At 39.8% G+C, this 21102-nt stretch overlaps 1 protein-coding gene across 1 annotated transcript in view; it reads left to right on the top strand.

The window, feature by feature from the left end:
* Nucleotides 1-14799, top strand: part of CLDN16 (claudin 16) — a 36735-nt gene extending 21936 nt beyond the window's left edge. The window contains exons 2-5 of the mRNA XM_044670884.1: nucleotides 1702-1804; nucleotides 4801-4965; nucleotides 7529-7720; nucleotides 14666-14799. Of these exons, the coding sequence (XP_044526819.1) occupies nucleotides 1702-1804; nucleotides 4801-4965; nucleotides 7529-7720; nucleotides 14666-14799 (594 nt within the window). The remainder of the gene's footprint in view (nucleotides 1-1701; nucleotides 1805-4800; nucleotides 4966-7528; nucleotides 7721-14665) is intronic.
* Nucleotides 14800-21102: the final 6303 nt, after the last annotated feature.

Here is a 21102-nt window from a genome sequence, read left to right as displayed (position 1 = left end):
CTATTTCTTGGCCACCATTTTCATTGGCACATTTTCCCATCTCTCCCCGTAGGCCCCATCCATGCTTTTCCCCTTTGCTTCTCTCCTTCGAGATCAGTAAAGTGAAACAATATCGACTTTTCTCATTCCCCGAGATGATTTCTGTTTAAACTTGACTCCAGCTCTTCTCAGATTTCCAAGGTAATGCAAACCACTAATTGAGGCAGAAGGAACAAAAATATTAACCCTGCTCAATATGCATGAGCTCTCCCAAGAATTCTCGAAACTATTTTCTCTTGGCATGTTTACAATTCTGAGAAATCTACCGTGACTTTCAGCTTATGGAGAAATTATGAAAAGTCTCAGGGCTTTGGTGCCTTTTAGCGCTAAGTAGTTGGTTAGAATCCTCGGCACGCCATTGCCAAGGTAAAGTGGTTTGCAGCTGTCAGCCTGGCAGAAATTAATGTTCCATTTGTCTCTCACCCTCGTCCCAGCTGTAGCATTTGTAATCTTGCAGAGGACCAAGGAAGGGGTGAGCCGTGGCCTCCTTAGAGTTGGAGAGCTCTTTGCTGATCTGTTCTGGTTAGGGCTCTAAGCAAGACAAACACGGGGCAATCTGAACCAAGTCCACAAGCGCTTACTGAGCACCTACTCTCTGGGCTGAGAGGTGGAGCTGCCAAGGGGAGCACTCAGCGGGCCTGAAAGTCATCAAGCAACTTTGGTTCTATGGGGGGATCACATAGATACATGAATAAATGCAAAACATATGCAAAGGAAAAGGAAAGTGATTTATGAGACTTAGGGCAGAAAACACTGGCAAGACACACAGGAGCTTGGGGAAGGGAGGAGATCAAGGCATACCATGAGTCCAAGATGGCACCTGAACAGAATTTGGGGTTGTTTTAAGAAGAGAGGAAGGGGGCAGCTGGGTAGATCAGTGGATTGAGAGGCAGGCCTAGAGATGGGAGGTCCTGGGTTCAAATCTGACCTCAGACACTTCCCAGCTGGGTGACCCTGGGCAAGTCACTTGACCCCCATTGCCTACCCTTACCACTCTTCTGCCTTGGAGCCAATACATAGTATTGACTCCAAGATGGAAGGTGAGGGTTAAAAAAAAAAAAAAGAAGAGAGAGAGAAGAGTCTAGACATGAGATAGTCTGAGTTCCATATATTCCTGTACACAATCCTGCATATTAATATTTTACATTATGTTATGTTACATGCATGCTCAGCATTCTTCACAGGAAGAATATCATGATGCTCTCCATAGAATTAAAAGACCACACTCTGAGTCCAATGGCTAATAGGTATTCCATTCTTACAGTGACCCAAGTGGAGATCGTACATTGCTATCTTCATTTTCCAGATATTGGGAATGGGAAGACAGAGAGGGGAAATGGATTTCTTCCAGGCAAAACAGTGATTCAGTGGCTGAGCCAGGCATGGGTGCCTCAGTCTACTGCGCCCTGTTTTCCAGCTACTCTCTTCATGACTAATGCCACTAAGGAATCCGGAAGTGAGTTGACTTCCTCATAGTGTAAGCATTTATTGATTGACCAAAGTGCTTTAGGGTCGAGATGGTAAGTTCCTTGTTGGGAGTTAACAGAATTCAGATCACGTTTAGGATTATCCAAATCCCTGCAGCTCAGTTCTGCCTTTGATCCAAGGTAATGGGTGTGTGTCCGTGGACTTTCTCTCACGCAGTGCCTTCTTTGCATCCAGGTGAGCACAAAGTGCCGAGGCCTCTGGTGGGAGTGTGTCACAAATGCTTTCGACGGCATTCGAACCTGTGATGAGTATGACTCTATACTGGCTGAGCACCCCTGTACGTATGCTTTTGACTTCCGTCTCTGCTGGCACAGGTACCAAGCTACACGCCTCGCCATTGAGGCCTGGCTGATCTGGGCTGGCCTTGGTCAAGTTGTCTCCAAGTTCGTTGTATCTGTGGATTCCTCCAGATCTACAGACAGTCTTGGAGAATTCTGTGGGTATATCTTGGATGTCAGGAGGAGGGTCACAAAGAAAGATGCTGTAATGGTCCTTGAATGAGGGCATGAATAACAAGCACCAAAGAAGGCACTTACAATACCATTATAATTTTATAAGCAATTCCCCATCATACCTCTCAAAGCCAAGGTTCTGCTTTATTTCTAGAGAAGTCTTGTTGTCAAAAAGGATTTTAGCTCCACTTCCTCCTCCCCTCAAGAAAATAGAAAATGGACATTACCTGCTAAACTAACAAGTACATGGCATCAGAGCACTAAATGTAAATAATGGGAAAAGGAGTCTTAGTTCTAGATATTTTGGTTTTCTCATTTCCCTTTTCCAGTCTGGGTCTCTCTTAGTAGAGTTTCCTTATACATCAGAAAATGGCTCCAGAAGAGAGCAAACCTGTTCGTTGCTCCTCTCAATCCTTCTCCGCTCTATTTCCCGGTGAATCCAATTCATCCCAGAAGCCAAACGAAATGAGAATGTCAAGAAGAGTGGGCGGATGCAGCTTTTGGTTCTGCTCTCTGTTGGCACCAGTGACTGGCACGGGGACTCAAGGCACCTCCTTGTCCCATGACAAATGCAGGCAAAGCTCTGGCTCTTTCCTTGAAAATTGTTTTTTGGAGAAGAGCAGCAACCTTTCAAGGTAACTTAGTCAAGCTCACATCAATGCTATTTCTGAGCCACTTTTCTGAAATATAATTAGCATAATTCAAAAAGCCCATCCATTTCCTAAAAAGCCTCACTTTGCAGTAGAGTTATTTCTCAGGACTCGCCTGCGTCTGCTAATAAGGCGGCAGAGTTCAATGGCGATGAAAATTTATGTGTTTCGTGCCTGATACCGAATGCCTTAGCATCATTCATTTGAGTGGAGAAGGAAAGAAAAGGTTGACAATTTCAAACATTATATATTTTGACTCGGCACGTTTTATATAGAATATTGTTTTCTTGGGCTATGATTTACTTTGTCCTCAATGGAAAGTAATTGGGGTTAAATGCTGGTTCATAATTCCACCTGAATATTTTAGGAACAGAGAGGAAGCATGGCGTAGTGGATAGAGAGCTGACCTCACATTCAGAGACTGGAGATCAGAGATTTAGAGCTGGAAGGGACCATAGAGGCCAGAGGCCAACTTTCTTATTTTACAGATGAGGAGATTGAGATCCAGAGAAATTAAATGCTCATCCCAGCTTATATAGCATGACTGAGGAAGGATTTGAACTCAGGGTTTCTTGAATAGGGCTATGTTTAGCTGCCTTGAAAAAAGACAAAGACAAGCCCTGCCTCTGACCCATTGATTTTGTGAACCCTGAGGCAAATCATTTTCCTTTACATGGTCCTGGGAAATTCTGAGAGTCTATATTGAAAAATAGGTACTAATCTTCATTGGAAAAGGCTCCACACTACAGTCTCCCATTTTTAATGAAATCAACGATCTGGTGCTCAGAAATCTACACTCAATTGGAGACCTGTTTTAATTTTTTTTATATTTCCCTGGTTGTATATTTTATATTTTCCTGTTTAGTATTTCCCTGGTTTGTGATCCATCACCTCTTTCTCAAATTCCAAGATCTCAGTTGGCAGACAAATTTAGGGTACCTGCTTGAAGCTGGACTGGGCATAGAATCAGAAAGTGGAGGACTAGAAAGATGGTTTATTTCCATGTAGCCATTTCTATTCTCCTCATCACTTCAAGGTTGATCCCCACATGAAACCAGAATTTGATTTTGAAGCTTGTTTTAGCCCCAAATATAAACCCTTCTTCCTTCTCTCTGTTGCCTCTCAATGGAAACAGCATCCCTTCTTTTTCTCAATTTCTTTGTCAGAGATTGCTACTCACTGTTGAGACCTCGGATCTGAGAAATAAAAGCCCCACTCACTACCCAGATCATTTCCCCTTTGCTTAGGCTTGAGAGAGAATCAATATTGTCCCACAAGTGACTCATCTTAACTTCAGCGTATTTCTGGATGTCCCCAGTGAATGAAAGGGTTGGCATCCAACTAGGGAAAGACTCCTTTCATTCCCTTTCCCAACCTGTACACTTTTAGAGCTAGTCAGCTGGATGAATACTACATACTATGCTAATGCTCTGATAGAAGCCAGGAATGGAACTGGAATATGACCAATGGGGCTTTGGACTAGGATGCCAAAATTTAGGGAAGGAGTGGGCTTCCTTCTTTGGAAGGTGAGTTTCCTTCTAAGGCCATTCATAAAATCTGATTGTTCTCACATCTTTCCCAAAGCAAACCTCCATTTTGAGTCAGGATTAGGCTCTGAGAAAAGTGTTCCATCTTTTCTGCCCTTTAAGATGGACTGCACTCTGTCCCTTTCTGCCTTTGTCCCTTCAGCCCCCAACGATAGTGGAATTTGTTCAGGGCTCAAGAATTCCCAGTTCCAGCCATGGTGGTATCTGAGTAGGAGAGTTTCCTTTGCTTTTGTAGGAATTTTCCCCAGTGAGAGCAGTGATGAGCTATTCTACGAACTTCTATGGCTGCCACTTGTCTCCAGTCTACATTCCCACTGGTTCTATTTTTTTTTTGGCAACAAAATTTCATCCATAGACCAGTCATAGTGTTCTTCTTAGAAACTCCAGGCTTTGGACCCTCGGGTTTTATCCTGCTCTTCCTGCCAGGCTAAACTGTGTCTGACCCTAGCCTGATGGGTGGACACCTTGAGATTTCTGGGTCATGACCTGAGGGTCCCATTCCTCTGTACTGGGATATGTTTATGGGTCTGGAGAACCTGAGTGAGTCCAGGGCTTTGGGGCACATCTGACCAGCTAAGTTACTCCCTCTCTGCCCCACTGTAACCACCTATCCTTCTCTTCTAGTGAAGCTGGTGGTAACGCGGGCACTGATGATCACAGCAAACATCCTGGCTGCCCTTGGATTCCTCTCCCTGCTGCTTGGGTTACACTGTGTGAAATTCCTTCCTAATGAACCTCTCATCAAAGTCCGCATCTGCTTTGTAGCAGGAATCTTGCTGGTGATAGCAGGTACTTGTGGAGAAAAGTCAGTGGCTTAGAGGCTGTGGGATACTATATCTCGGCCTCAGAGCTCTTGTAGTTCAGCCCCCTCATTTTACAGAGATGAATCTGAGGAAGTTATTTGTGTGACCCATAGGATCCAAGATTTAGAATTGGGAGGGACCTTACAGTCCAATACCTTCATTTTACAGAGAGAGAAACTGAGTCAAAGAGGAGGCTAAGTGAATTACTCATGATCATTCTTATAATAAGAGGCAGATGGGGCTTTGAGCCAAGGTCCTCTATCTAGTGGCACACACAACCTCTTATATGTCAGTCACAGGGTCTATCAGTATGGAGAAGGAAGAGGAGGAGACTGAAGGGAGAATGGGACTTAAGAACAGAAAGATTCTTTCAGTTATGAGTCATTCTTGCTTCTTCTAGCCTGATGACACTAGGATACTTGCAGACACTCAATTTATTCCAAGATTGCATTTTCTCCAAAAGGGCTGGAAAGGTTTTAAAGGAGAATCACAAATTCAGAGCTAAAAAGGCCTTTTGAGGCCAGGTAGTTCTACCCCCTCATTTTTCAGAAGAGGAAAACAAGACCCAATAAGGTAGAATGATTTGCAGTCATTATTGGTAGAGTGAGGATTCAAAGCCAGGTTTTTGGATTCTGAAAACAGAATTCTTCCCAGTCCAGCAGGCTGCCATTATTTTGACCTGAATTTTTTTGAAGGAACAAAAATCCACAGATCAGTGGGGAACAGTGTCTCTGAGAATGGCATGCCATATTGCCAACCAGATGATTCCTCAGTCCAGATGATTAGGGATATAATTCAAGTCAAACCCACAAACCTTCAAAAAATGTAAAGGCCTGGGTGCCTCCTTCCACAGAAGGGAGTGCAAGGTCTACCAAGATTCTGGAAGGGCATGATGGAAAGTTCCAGTGCATCTTCTAAGGTAGAAAGTATTTGATTAGGCACCCAGGGTAAACTGTGGGCTTACTTTTCTGAGGAGCAACATTGTGAAGTTCAGAGAAATCCATTAAAAAGTTGCCCTTGGAGGGGGTGACTTTTTTTAGTCCTAGCCCATTGAAGATTTAATGTGGCTGTGGAGTGAACAGCAACACTCACAAAAGTCACATAAGCTCGAGGCACTGAAGTAAGATAATGTGCTCAAAAGGATCTTAGAAGAAAGTAAAAAAAAAAGATGAAAGATGATCAAATTCCTCCCTTCAAAAGGCTTATAATCCTATGAAATGTCAAAGCAATTTTGCAAAGAAAAAAACATAGATCATAGACGTAGATTTGGAAAGGATAGCTCATCCATTGGTAAAATGGGGAAACTGAAGCACAAAGAGATTAAAGTGACTTGCCCAAGGTAACACAAAAGTTATGTGGAAAAGCTATGATTTACACTGAGAAAATTTCCTTCAAATGTAGAAATATTTCCATGCTACAATACTGTTTCCAAATAAACTATAGAAAATATTCTCTCCATATTACAGAAGAGGACATGAAGGCACAGTATAAAACAGAACTTTTCCATGGCCTGCTAGGTTTTGGAAAGACTCTAAGAGCAGTGATACCTCCTGACTTTCCAACCCAAGTTTTCCCTAGTAGAAAACATCTCCTTTTTCACAGGGTCAAGGGAAATAGAAGAAAAGGTAAAACTGGCTCGCCAATTTTTCAATGTGTGAATGACACATTTCCTTTAAGAACACCAGCAGGTCAATTTGATCTTAATTTGATATTCCATGTGAGGGCAGAAAAGGAGTATCATATCAAATCCTGGCCTTTCTCTCTTTTCTAAAGATTTTGGGTAATATAGAATTATAAACATATAATGGAAAGAGGCCTTAGCTATCGCTAAGCCCAATGTCTTCACTCAAATATTTAATGCAGCCAAGATGGAAAATAATAATTTATTTGTTGTTTGTGTAATATGCCACTTGATTATCATATAATTTGTTTAGCAGTAATAATAATGGATGTATAGTGGTGTACATTTTTAAGGATGCTTTCAAAACACTATCTTGTATAAGACTCCTAACAGTCCTAGAAGGTCGATCCTTTGGACTATCATATTATCTAGATTTTATAAATGAGGAAATAAAACCACTGAGAACAAGGGATTTGTCCTGGTCTCATATAGAGTAAATTGAAAAGGTTGTATTAGAACTCAGGTCTTCTTCCTGATTCCATATCCAGTATTCTATCCATGGGCCCACATTGAATTTTTGATTCAATATTGACTACATGAAAGACCGTCTGCTGAATTCTGGTGGTGCCAAAAAAAAAAAAAAAAAAAAAAAGGAAAAAGAAATAGTGTTCTCCAGGAACAGGACCTTCCATTCTTCAGGATGATGAGGAATCTGAGGCCCAGAGAGGAGAAATAATATCCCCATCCGGTGGCCAGAGGCATTCCTCAGTTGCCATTCTGATTTCATGATTCTTACTCCAGGTCTCTTTGCCCTGCCCATTCTCCATTAGGCCAATGTCAATGCAACCAAGACAACATAGATGGGACCTTTGCCTATACAGACTGAGAAGTCTATCCAGGGTTCCTCTCAGTGTCCCTTTTGTTGCAGGTGTTCCTGGGATTGTTGGCTCTGTGTGGTATGCCATTGATGTGTATGTGGAGCGCACCTCTCTGGTTTTACACAATATATTCCTGGGCATCCAATACAAGTTTGGATGGTCATGTTGGCTTGGGATGGCAGGGGCCTTGGGATGTTTTTTGGCTGGAGCAGTCCTCACTTGCTGTTTATACCTATTTAAAGGTAAATATAAATTAAAACATATATATTATATAAATGTAAATGTTATAATTACTCATCTATATACAGCCATACATAAATGTTTGCATGCATGTATATCTTTGTGTAAGAAGAACATAGGCATCAAGTTGTATACAAGATGTTCCAAAAATCTTTTAAGCCATTAAAACTGAAATGGTTTATATACTACATTGTGTGTATATATACATGCATGTATATGTATTTATATGTGTATGAATATATACATATGCTATATATGTGACACATAAAGCATTATACATTATATTGCTATGATATGTTATGAGAGAGACAGAGAGACAGAGAAACACAGAGAAAGAGACAGAGAGAGAGAATTTGTGTGTTATGGATACTGGAACCAACTAATCAGCTTGTAAGAGGCTGCTTGGTCAATCTTTTTTTTTTTTTTTTTTTTAACCCTTACCTTCTATCTTAGAATAAATACTGTATATTATTTCCAAGGCAGAAGAGTGATAAGGGTTAGGCAATGGGGGTTAAATGACTTGTCCAGGTTCACACAGCTAGAAAGTGTCTGAGGTCAGACTTGAACCTAGAACCTCCTGTCTCTAGGTCTGATTCTCAATCCACTGAGCCACCCAGCTGCCCCCTGCTTAGTCAAACTTGAACATTCCACTCCTCTATCTTTTTAGAAACAATGCTCGAGCCCAGCAAGGGTATGATAGAAGACTCTGGAAATTAAGTCATCATCACAATGGAGGTCTGGGGACTGTTGATTCATAATAATAAAATGATAATAATCATAATAATAATCATAGCTGGCATTTTTGTAGTGTTTTAAGATGTGCAAATACATCCATTCTCATTTGAGCCTCATGACACTCCTGGTTATATGAAAACTAAATCAGAGCCAATAGGGGAAAAGAAACACTTAACCAAAAAGTATATCTGACTAAGTTCCATGTTAAAATTTGGAGTTTCTCTGCAAATGTGGCATATATTGATTAGCTTATGTGTATGCACTAAATGGCTTAGAGCCCTCCTCCTCTTCCTCTGATGTCTCATCCTGGTGTATGAGTGCCCCCAGGTTCTCATGACCTGTGGAACTCATCATGTTCTGGCACTGGAGCTCAGGGGTGGCCAGGGCATCTGCACATTGAAGATCAGCCAAGCTAGGGGTGACTCTGCTTACAGAGGATTGATTTTACAGATATAGCTCTTATGCCCTCTTAGGAAGGCTGGGGATCTCATAGCCTCACTCAGGGGAGGGAGTAGGCATGATTGCAGAGTCCTCCTCATTCTGAAAACAAAAATAAGGCCTGAGTTCAGTTGACTGGGTAGGGAAGAGAAATAGTCATGGAGATGGGCCAGACAGTTCTGGGGACATTCAGGGAAAGCTGATAGGTTTGGAAACTCTTCAATTCATGGATCTTCCTCCAAGTTCCTCCACTAAGATTTTTCTTTTCACGGACTTCTACTCTAAGAACATCTTGAATTTGCATTGTATGTATTATGTATGTACTTAGTTATTTGTATGTTATCTCCCCCATTAGACTATGAGCTCTGTGAGTCAACTCTGCATACTGTTATGAACAGGGAACAGAGAGATGAAAATGTCTATAATCCTGCTCTCAAAGAACTCCCTTGCGCTGTATCAGGGAGACACCATGTATGTGTTTAATCAGATAGAGAAGATACACAGAAAGTAATGGACAATGGCAGAGAGGGCACAACCATCTGGGTGGAGGGGATCAGGCAAGATTCTGTTGAAGACTCTTTCTGAGATGGATTCTGAAGGAACCAAAAATGTTGAGGGAGGGAGATGATGCACAAGTGCATTTTAGACATTGGGGGGACCAGGCATGGGAGTCAGCAAGTACCCAGAAGTGACCCCAGGAGATGGAAGCAAAGAGGCCATTTGGGATAGTTTATGGAGGTCAGTGAAGAAGAACAATGTGTAATAAGATTGGGAAGGTAGTTAGAGACAAGTCTATGCTTTCAACATTAACTAGAGGGCCAACACTTGGTTTTTGAGCCCATGGCCAGGCCTTTAGAGTTTACTGATTAATATATGTTTGTTGAATTGATTGAGTGCATACAATTGGGCAGTCCTGGAGAAATAATATAGAAAAGATGTTTAAAGCCATTTGGGGAAAGCCAACAAGGGATATTGTGCTTTTACCACACTAAGAGCAAGCCACCTTCATCTTCTTCTCTTAATCCAAACCTATCAGCTTTCCCTGAATGTCCCCAGAACTCTCTGGCCTGCCTCCATTATTACTACCCAGTTGGAGGACTCTGTAATCCCTTAATCTTAATCCCTTGGAGATCTCCCCAGTATATCGAATCTATATTTTGATTGTGCACAGTTAGACAACCGTATTATAAATAATATAATCATTACTTATAAATATATGTCTCTCCCCTTAGATTATCAGCTCCTGGGATCAGGGATGATTTATTTATTTTCTTTGTATCTTCAGTGCTTAGCACAGAACCTGACACACAGTAGGTGCTAAATAAATGTTTGCTGACTTGAGGGGAAGCAGAAATTTTATCATGAGGCATCCAGGACAGATAACCAGGGTTCCAGAAGTACTTGTTTATTGTCACTCAATATTTATTGGATTCTTAATACATATAGTGCCAAACGAATGGTTGGGAAGACCTTTCCCTGTTCCCACAAAGTTTCAGTTTCAGTAACGTTGCTAACTGCATTCATAGTTCTATAATGAGGGCTTTAGAGGCATGATCTCATTTGAGTCTTACAACAAGGCATAGTGCTTGTTCACCAGGTATTATTACTCACACTTTACAGAAGGGAAAAATGAGGTACGGAAATTTGAGTTTACTTGCCCAAGGTCATACAACTATTTAAGAAAGGCAATCTTGACCCTGATGTTATAGCTTTATGAATGACAGAATTCTGGATCTAGAGTGAGAAAGATCTCATTAACAATGTAGTCTCTCCTTTTACAAATGAGGAAAATGAGGCCTGGAGATGATAAATGTCTTGCTCATGGTCACACAGTCAATAAATAGTAGAGCCAGGATTTGAACACAGGTCGTCTGAATTGGAATATCTTTTCCTGCTCCTCCTTAAAGCTCCTTCTCCGGCCCAATGCTGCTTACGTGTGAGATGAGCTATGTATACAAGTGGCTCCAATACAACTATAAGTAAGGACTTTGCAGTGCTTGGATTGTAGAAGAAGGTAAAGTTAAATGAGCCGGGTCTTGAACAGCGGGTAAGAATTAGACAAGTGGTTCTAAGGGAAGGTCAATCTAAGCCTAAATTGTAGCAAGATCTGTTGTTATACAAGGAAGTGGGAAAGTTTATAGTTTTAGAAGAGTGAGAAACCCTGTTTGATAGGAATGTAGGCTGTGTGAACAAATGGGAGATAAAAATGGAAAAGTAGGTTGGAGTCACGTGGAGTCATAGCTTCAATGCTGTGCTGAAGAGGATTGTATCCAGTAGGCATTGGGGAGACATTGAAGGTTATTCAGCAATTATGTGACATTAGAGGTATAGACTATGGAAATTATTTCAGTGACCATATATGATATGAAATGGAGACAGAAAGACCAGTTTGGAAGCTGTTGTAATAATCCAAGGAAGAGGTAATGAAGACCTCAAATAGGGCAGTGGCTCTGGGAATTCAGAGAAGAATCCAATAATTAGAGACTTATAGCTAGAAGGCACTGTTAGAAGACATCTTAAGTTACCACCCCATACTGGGTAAATGAGGAAGCTGAGCTATAGTAAAGTTAAAGGACTTGCCCAAGATCACACAGGTGATTGTGGCAGGATTTGAAAACTCAAGCCTTTATGCTTCAAAACCACTGCTCTATTAGTATACCAGAGATAGAATCAGCTAAATGTAGGGATTGATTAAACTGGAGAATGTGAGAAGAGAGAAGACCAGGAAGAGGGAAAGCTAAAATAATAGTTATACCAAGACATTTGAATATGAATTACAAAGTGATGAGTGATAGTATTAGTGAACATTGAAGTCAAGAAGAATGGAACATTCTGGAGAAAAGAAGGTGACCTGAGTTTTTAATGTATCAAATTGATCTTGGTAACAGAAAATCCAGCTGTAGCTGTCCTAAAGACCTTTGAAAATGAAGGTCTGTCTGGAACTCTGAAAAGAAGCTGGGGTTGAAGCTGCCACTTTGTTAAGATTTCCACTTGGTGTTTATTTTTGGAGTCATGGCCATGGTGAAGTAAGAAGGAAGGAAAGGAAGGAAGGAAGGAAGGAAGGAAGGAAGGAAGGAAGGAAGGAAGAAATGAAGGAAGGAGGGAGGAGGAAGGGAAGGAAGGAAGAAAGTAAGAAAGGAACAAAGGAAAGAGGGAGAATGAAAGAAAGAAAGAAAGAAAGAAAGAAGGAGGGAATGAAGGAAGGAAGGAGGGAAGGGAGGGAAGAGAAGAAAGAGAATAAAGCAAAAAATCAGACTCTGGGAAAAATTAAAATTTAGAAGGGGGAAAAAAGAGAATCTTGAAGGCAATAGAGGAAGCATGGCTAGAAAGGTAGGAGGATAACCAGGAGAGGATAGTGTTGCTGAGTATTAAAACTAGGAGAATGAAAGAGAGAGGGAGAGTATGATGAATCTGAAAAAAATATATCACTGATGATACTCTAGAGAGAGGCTCCAGGTGGAAGTGTGGTATAGGAGATATAGTCATATTGCTGAAAGCTGTGGACTTTTTTGAGAATCCTAGAAGGAGAGATGGTATTGCAAAGGCAAAGCAAGGCAAATGAAAGTCTGTCTTAGGAGCAGGAAAACTTGAGAATATTGCTTAAGCCATAAAGAAAGGCAAAAGAAGAATGTAAGGAATTGAAGAGAAAAGAAGGAATAAAATAAGATTATCATTGGGTGGGGGGGACTAGGAGCTTCCTAGCTCCAAAGAAGAGAAGGGAATACCTTCAGAAGGGACTGTCATGCTTTCAGTCACTCTGAGGTATAGAGTCATCACTGATTGACTTCTGCATGGTGATTTCTGTACTAGGACCTTGGAGTAAGTGTGGTCCTATGGCCACAGGCACAGGAAACATCTGTCAAAGGAAATCCTCACAGGAAAAGTTTGTCAGACTATTTCCTTGGGCACGTGGATAAGAAAATCTTTGGGTATTCTAGATACTGCCATTGTATTATTTCATGGACAGAAAGGCTTTATTTGACTTGAGACCTTTGAATCTTCATACTCACTCCTTCTATGGACAGAATGCTGACTGGTTTTAGGTACATTCTAAGACCATGTGATTATTCTCCAGGACCAAGGTCACTGATTGATTATAGCTCTCACTGGCATGGGCAGATTGGTTCACTTCTCAGCATAGGCCACACTAGTGGTATTCTTCCTATCCACAAAAATCATCAACTTTTTAGATGTGTGACCTTTGTCAAGTCACTTATTCTTTATCTGCCTCAGTTCCCACGGTGATAAAATGGGAATAATAATAGCTCCTATCTCCCAAGGCTATTGTGAGGATTCAATGAGATAATTATTGTAAAGCACTTAGCCCAGTGCCTAACACACAGTAAGCATCCTTTCAATGCTAGTTATCATTATCAATAGTATTATTATTTGCTTGGGAGCAGGTGCACATCTCTTCGAAGAATAAAGCAAATTTTAATGGGTTTTTACCATTATGAAGATTCTCATGCCTTATGGGAAAGGCTGAGTGTTGTAAGGGCAGATATGCCAGTTGGGGTAGGGAGGCAAAGTTGGAAAGATCCATGGGAATAAGTCAGAGCAGAGTGCTCTTCCTCTCACTTCAGCATCCTGGGTTCGCCAACCTGGTATGGAACCTCTGACATGAGATGAAGTGCTTTGTTGATATCAATGTGATATTAATTCGATAGACCTACCTGGAGGTGGGAAAGCCTCTTCTTATCCACTTCTTAGCTTTGGGATCTTCGGCAAATGACAACCATGTAGAGTCTTCATTTATTCATCTATAAAATTAAAAGCTTGGCCCCAACAGCCTCTAGAGTCGTTCATGTGCTAAATCTCTGATGCTACGGTGAATCCTCCATTACAGAAATCTCTATTAGACAATAAATATTTATTTGAGTACCTACTATTATGTGCCAGGCCCTGTGCTCTTATTTAGTAGGTCAATATTTATGTGAGATGAATGGCTAAGAACAATTTTGCCTTTTCGTTTAAGGTCAATTATTCCTCATTGGTGAATATGCCAGCAAAAATGAGGTTTTATGCTCATTTTTTACAATTTTAAGTATTGTCAATATTTAATAATAATAATAACTAACACTTATAAGCTAATATTTATATAGTACCTACTCTATGCCAGGCATTATGCTAAGTGCTTTACAAATATTATCTCATTTTATTCTCACAACTCTAGGATGTAGATGCTATTATAAGCCACGTTTTTACAGTTGGGGAAATGTACACTAAGTGACTTGTCCAAGGCGACTCAGCTAAATGACATAGGTCAGATTTGAATTTGAACCTTCCTAACTTTAGATCTGATGCTTTGTCCATTCTCTCGCCCTGCTGCCCCAAATTATGTTCCCTACTTATATTCCAATATGATGGCAAAATTATTTATGTCATACCTTATGTAAATCCCAGAGATTAAATAACATAAATAATTTTGCCATCATATTGGAATATAAGTATATATAAACTTTGTGTTTTGGGCAAGGAAGGAAGACGTAGGTTCCAACTCCACTCTTAATATTTATTAGCTTCGTGATCAGAAGCAAATCCTTTCATATCCAACAACTGTGTAAGGTTTATTATGACCTAAGTGACACATGAGTATCAGGCCACAAGATAATACATCCTTGATATGGTGACCTGATGCCAGGGAAAAAATTACAACTTTTTTCCTCTTTTAATTTGCCACATTTTAAAGTAGAAAATCAGAGCAATTCATCTCATTTTCTCCTTCCCTCATCTTTCTAATGCATTATTGATTTTTCTATCTTTTTTTTTAATAGATTTGGGACCAGAGAGGAGCTATGCTTATTCCATAAGGAAGGCCTACTCCCATGCTGGGATGTCAATGGCTAAGTCATATGTCCCCACTCGAACAGAGACTGCCAAAATGTATGCTGTGGACACAAGAGTGTGAATTCTCTTTCCCTCTCTGAGACTGCACCCACACACCACTCAAATATAAGTCAGTGTGGTGAGCTCAATAAATCACCATTCCGTTGAGTAAAATTATCATTCCATTTAAGTGTTCAACTCAAAGGAATGGTAAGAGCCTCTGAAAGCTTGACCCGAGAGCCTTGGGTGATCATTGTTATCTTTACTTCCATCCATTTTATTTTCTCCTTTTCTTAGATGCTCACTCCCTTTTTCATTAAAAAAAAAATCCACTTTCCTTTTAAGATCAAGTTGCTCTTAACTTAGATCTGTGTTTGTAATTTGTCTGTTGGCATTACAGATGGTGATTTAGTGACATTAAACAGGAGGTCTTTTTAAAGAATAAAAGAGAAGGAGCGAGATTAGGATCTTGGCGACGGATGGGCTGCCTTCTTTCTTTCTTTCTCCTAGTTCCTTTTGGAACTTCAGTTCTATGAATCATACAGAAACTATGAAAAAAGATAAATCAGTCTCCCAAATCAATGTCAACAGCTGTCCACTTGCAGAGAAAATGGGAAAAACAGGGCAGCTGCATGAACCTGCCATGGGTGGGAGAGTGAAGATGAAACGCATTCCCTTCAGCATCCTAAATGGGAGGCTGTATAAGAGGAGAAGTCCATGGATGCCATCAGCTTTATGAATAACAGCAAGAGATTTGTTTTATTACTCTGCAGCTGTCTCTGAGATTGAGATGACCAAGGACTTGGCAGAAGCAGCATGCCCAAAACACAAAGTTTAGCCAACCAAGTTAGTTCCACTAACCCTGCCCATTTTTCCTCAGGAGGTATGGCTACATGGATGGCTTTTTCAACTGGAAGTCTCTGATTTGAGCAGATATAAATTTGGATGCTTCTGTTTTCAAGAGATGTATAAGTCTCCTGAGAAAAGGATGGTGTCTTTGTTAAAATACATTTTTTGTAAGTGCGCAAAATCTTTGTAATTGGATATTGTGAATTTAATTGTATCTGTATCTATGTTGTAATTATGATGAGTTTCCTCAGGAGTAATCATGGGCAAATGGCAGCCAGTATGGTGGAAGCTGTGGCAAAAAACAAAACAAAACAAAACAAAACAAACAATATGAACATTTCATGACATTTTCCATTATGTTTCACCATTCATGTAATTTTTGGACATAGGATGAGCACTCTCATGGTACATTTAGGAAGAGCCATAAGCTTGTGAGTTGAGATGGACCTTAAATATCAAGGTCTAGTTCCATACTACATTTAGTAGCTGAGGATGCTTTGATTTCAAAAGTTGATCTGACTTGACCCAAGTCACATGGTCATTGTGTGGCAGAGCTAGGAATAGAACCCAGAATGCTAGGTGGGTTCTTTCCAGACATGTTCTTTCTCCTCTGCCTTACTGTCTCCAGATAACTACTTGATAGATGCTGTTGTAAAATTAGAAATAAAAAGTAAATCCAATCCTGAATTTCAGTCAGTTCAGAGTTCCAAGAAGTGTTTGAAGTATAAGATACAAGGGAATAAGGCTTTTCTGTATCTTTTGTCCTCTTGTATGTGGTCATGAGGGGAAGGCTGATGCTGTTGTATTACATGTGAAAAGAGGAGCAGTCTTTCATGGGAATTTTACAACTGTCTTTCCTTGTGATTTTTAAAGCCTCTTTTTTGTAAGAATGAGTGTGTCAGAGGATAATGGTGATTGTTGAAAAGGACAAATCATCTAAGGTATTTTCTCAATAAAAATGATTTTTTAATAAAAATATATATTTTCTAATGAGTTTGATTGATTCTTCATTTTCCCAGGGGAATTATTTTTTCAAAAATCTCATATTAATGAGGCACTGTATAATATATATGCATATATATGTATATGTAATTACATATACATATATATNAAATCCAATCCTGAATTTCAGTCAGTTCAGAGTTCCAAGAAGTGTTTGAAGTATAAGATACAAGGGAATAAGGCTTTTCTGTATCTTTTGTCCTCTTGTATGTGGTCATGAGGGGAAGGCTGATGCTGTTGTATTACATGTGAAAAGAGGAGCAGTCTTTCATGGGAATTTTACAACTGTCTTTCCTTGTGATTTTTAAAGCCTCTTTTTTGTAAGAATGAGTGTGTCAGAGGATAATGGTGATTGTTGAAAAGGACAAATCATCTAAGGTATTTTCTCAATAAAAATGATTTTTTAATAAAAATATATATTTTCTAATGAGTTTGATTGATTCTTCATTTTCCCAGGGGAATTATTTTTTCAAAAATCTCATATTAATGAGGCACTGTATAATATATATGCATATATATGTATATGTAATTACATATACATATATATATATATATACATATATATATATATAGTGGATGCACCAATGCTACATATGAGATGTACAAAATTGGAGATGGGAGGAGGAATGTGCTCTCTTTTATTAATCTACTAAGTCATTGGTTCTTCCAACTCCAAAGGCAATAAAAGGACTTTTTTTGACATCTCACAGTGCAAACTTCTTAGTCATAAATCATACACTAGCATTTGTTGGTTCCCTAAGTTGTTCTATAATTCTATTAGGTTTAATGTGACACTCTTTCTGGGTTCACTCCCCCAATTCTATATGGCATTGGCAGTTTGAAGTTCCATAAGGGCTATTATAGTGGTTATTATTCTTAAGCTTCTAACAGTGTCCTTATGAATTACTATCATTTTGACATATAGGTCATGAGCTCTACCAGCATCCTTTCCTAAACCATCATCCAGTACTTTGAGCAAAGTCAAATGACCTTCATTCAAATGTCATGGCAAGAAAAGTAGTTAAAAAAATCTTTCCCTCAACTCATGGAATCACATTATATCAAATAGGTGCAGGGTCAGGAGGAGGTACTAAGAGGTAGAGAATGGACACAGCTATAATACACAGTAGTAGGGCAGGCAACACATGTAGCCAAGTCAATTCGAAACTCCAGAACGTCAAGGCCTTACTATCCTTTATTTGTCCGGAGGATCCTCTTGGAGTCTGCTACAGGCTATGATGCTGGAGATGGAAGTCTCAGTGTCCTATTTTGCTGGCCTGACTCTGCAGAGTACAGATTATCTGCTCTATGGACAGCTGGACAGCTCAGGAGCATTTGCTTCTTGTAGGTCACTGCATCTTAGCTGTATGGATCCATCTTCCAATGAGCTGAGTCAAAGAGGTCACTTGTTTGTTGAGTGGGTTCTATACCAGGTTTAACTGTGGCTAGGCTGCACCCCACAGGCTTTTCATTCACTGGTACATATACAGTTGGGCTGAACTGGACCTCTCTATGCAGCCAATGGTACAAAAGTCCTCTCATCTAGGTGCTAAGCCAATTCAGAATGTCCACACTTGTTGCAGGTTTCCTGTTTCCCAGAAGCAGGGACCTCAAGCATACCACCATTTCATGTGGTTTAAACATGCATCAAAAGCCAATTACATTTCACTATTGGATCTGTATCCCAAAGGGATCATAAAAAAGGGGAAAGGACAGACAAAAAAAATACACACACACACACAAACATATTTCTAGCAGATCTTTTTGTAGTGGCAAGGAATTGGAAATTGAGGAAGGAGATGTCCATCAGTTGGGGAATGGCTGAACATATAGTGGTATGTGTTGGTGATGGAATACTATTATGCTATAAGAAATGATGAGCAGGATGATTCCAGAAAAAGATGGAAAGATCTACATGAACTGATACAGAGCAAAATAAGTAGAACTGGAAGAACGTTTTGCCCATTAACAATATTTTCTGATGCTCAATTGCAGACTATCTTCCACATTAGTTTATTTATAGTTTTATTTTGGGGCTTTGGTTTTATATGAATATTCTTTTTCAATTATAATCAATAGAGAAATATACTTTGTATGATAATACTTGTAAAATCCAGATGAAATTACTTACAGTCTCGAGGAGGGGGAGTGAGGGAAGGAGGAAGACAATTTGGATCAGATAATTTTGGAAAACAATGTTGAAAATGTTTATTGAATGAAATTGGGAAAATAAAATATCCTTATATAAATAAAAACCCATTACATTTGGATTATGGTGATCTATTCTGAATTAGCCAGAGAAGAGTTCCTTTTTGATCTTATGGAGTTAAGTGTCTGTGAATAAAGATAGAAATACAGCTGATGCCCTAGACCAGTGATGGGCAAACTACTGCCTGTGGGCCAGATGCGGGGGGTGTGCGTGGGGGCCTGAAAGGTTTCTATCCTGCCATGTGGCATTATTCCTAATCTGACAACTACAATGAATAGAATACAACACGATGAAATTTCAAAAGAGTTGCCATAGAAACAGACTGACAGATGAGCATTTCCTTTCCTTTGGCCCTTCTTTAAAAAGTTTGCCCATCACTGCCCTAGAGACAAGATTATTGTATTTGCTGACATCCTTGTGTCCATTGAAGCCATTACAGAATCAGGCTTTTTCTAAGGTGTGGAATATTCATTTTGAAACTGAAGGATTTCTCCTTTTGCATGTCAATGGTTCACTCCTTTTCCTGATCTTTTGGCTTTGCTGAAGTCTCACTGGGGGCCACTACTGCACTTGGAACCACAAATGGACACTCTAATCAAAGAACTCCTTAAACTTAGAAAATCACAAGATGTTCCATAAAAAGAAGAATTCTGCCTGGTAAGAGGGTTTTTCACACACCTTGACAATGCAGTGGGAGTTTGGGTACCTTAATGAGCATCTGGGCACTCACTCTAAAGAAGCAGATCCAACCCACTCACATGTTCTCATCCTCAGAGATCCTTGCTTATATCCTATAAGTAACAGTTGCTGATATTTTATTTGGTGCCAGAAAGTTCACAAAGTGCTTAACTTATGTGACATAACTCAGAATTCCAAAGACTCACAGTGACTGGGTTTGACCTCAAAATTCATTTTCCATTATAATATTGTTCCATCTGGATCAATATAGTAGTTTCCCCAAAAAATCTTTCACATAGTTGATGTTTAGGTGTTCAAAACAAGGGCAAAGTGTTCTGCCAAGCCTGCACAGTCATTTGGCCTACAGTATGGTCATTCTCTACAGGACAGTCTTATCTCAACCCACGGGACATTCCCAAGACCTAGGATTCACAGATGTCCTTGAATAAATGCAAAGTCTTTAAGGGATTTTGATAAAGGGAACTGAATGTCAGTTTTCTGTTGAAGCTATTCTCTGCCACTGTCGTGATTCTTTCTTTACTACAGATAGAGAGTATCCCCAAAGATTCCTTACTTGAAGTTTTCCCTTATTTCTCAAGATTCTCCTCAAATGGAAATATATCTTGGAGCCTGATGAACAAATCTATGCTTTGGGGGACCTACAGTGTCCAAGTAGGCCAGTAGTTTTGTTCCCTAAGTGCAATGTTGAGAAGAAGGAACAAGATGGAACACTAAGTCTACTTCCTCTAAAACAGTGGTTCCCAAACTTTTTGGCCTACCACCCCCTTTCCAGAAAAAATATTACTTAGCACCCCCTGAAAATCATGAAACTATTTATTGAACTTAGAATAGAATGTAATACAAAAAAAGTGTGGCCATCACCGCTTCCCTGAATCACTGCAGCACCCACCAGGGGGCGGTGGTACCCACTTTGGGAATCACTGTTCTAAAACATCCTTTCTAGGACTTTGATTGTAAAAGAGAGTGAGTGGCATATATGGTAATAGCTTAAGGAGATGGTATGAACAAGTAAAAAGTTTTTTGTTTACTTGTCTGTTTTTAGGTTGGAGGAGATGGACATGTTTATGGATAGTGGAAGAGTGTTTATACAGCAATACTTAGTCTACCCCAACAAGTTGTTGTTGTTGGTATTGTTTTATAGCCATTCAATGCCAGTTTTCCTTTGAAAAGTTTGATCTGCTAGACTAGCGAGACCTTCATACCTTCAGTCAAAGATTATATTTCTGTGAGGTTTTGCCTACCTCTCTTTAACTCCAATTGGGGGATCATCAATTGGAAATGACCTCCCCAAACATGACCATGAATATCTCTGTTTTTTAAGTTGGGCAGCTACACATCATCAGAAAAGGAGTCAAATAAGATCTTAGTTAATAGTTGGATTAGGACATCTAGGTGGCTTAATGTATTGAGAACCAAGCCTAGAGATGGAAGTTCCTGGGTTCAAATCTGACCTCAGACACTTCTTAGCTGTATGACTTTAGGCAAGTCACTTAACTATCATTGCTTAGCCCTTACCTCTCTTCTGTCTTGTAACCAATACATAGTATTAATTTTAATATTGAAGGTAAAGTTAAAAAAAAAAATAATTGGTTGGTTGGGGACAGCTAGGATGCTCAGTGAATCGAT

The sequence above is a fragment of the Gracilinanus agilis genome, chromosome 3 (assembly GCF_016433145.1).
Source record: "Gracilinanus agilis isolate LMUSP501 chromosome 3, AgileGrace, whole genome shotgun sequence".
In the NCBI taxonomy this organism is placed as follows: domain Eukaryota; kingdom Metazoa; phylum Chordata; class Mammalia; order Didelphimorphia; family Didelphidae; genus Gracilinanus; species Gracilinanus agilis.
Note: the sequence above shows the minus strand (reverse complement) of the source record. Positions and strands in the feature narration are given on the sequence as shown.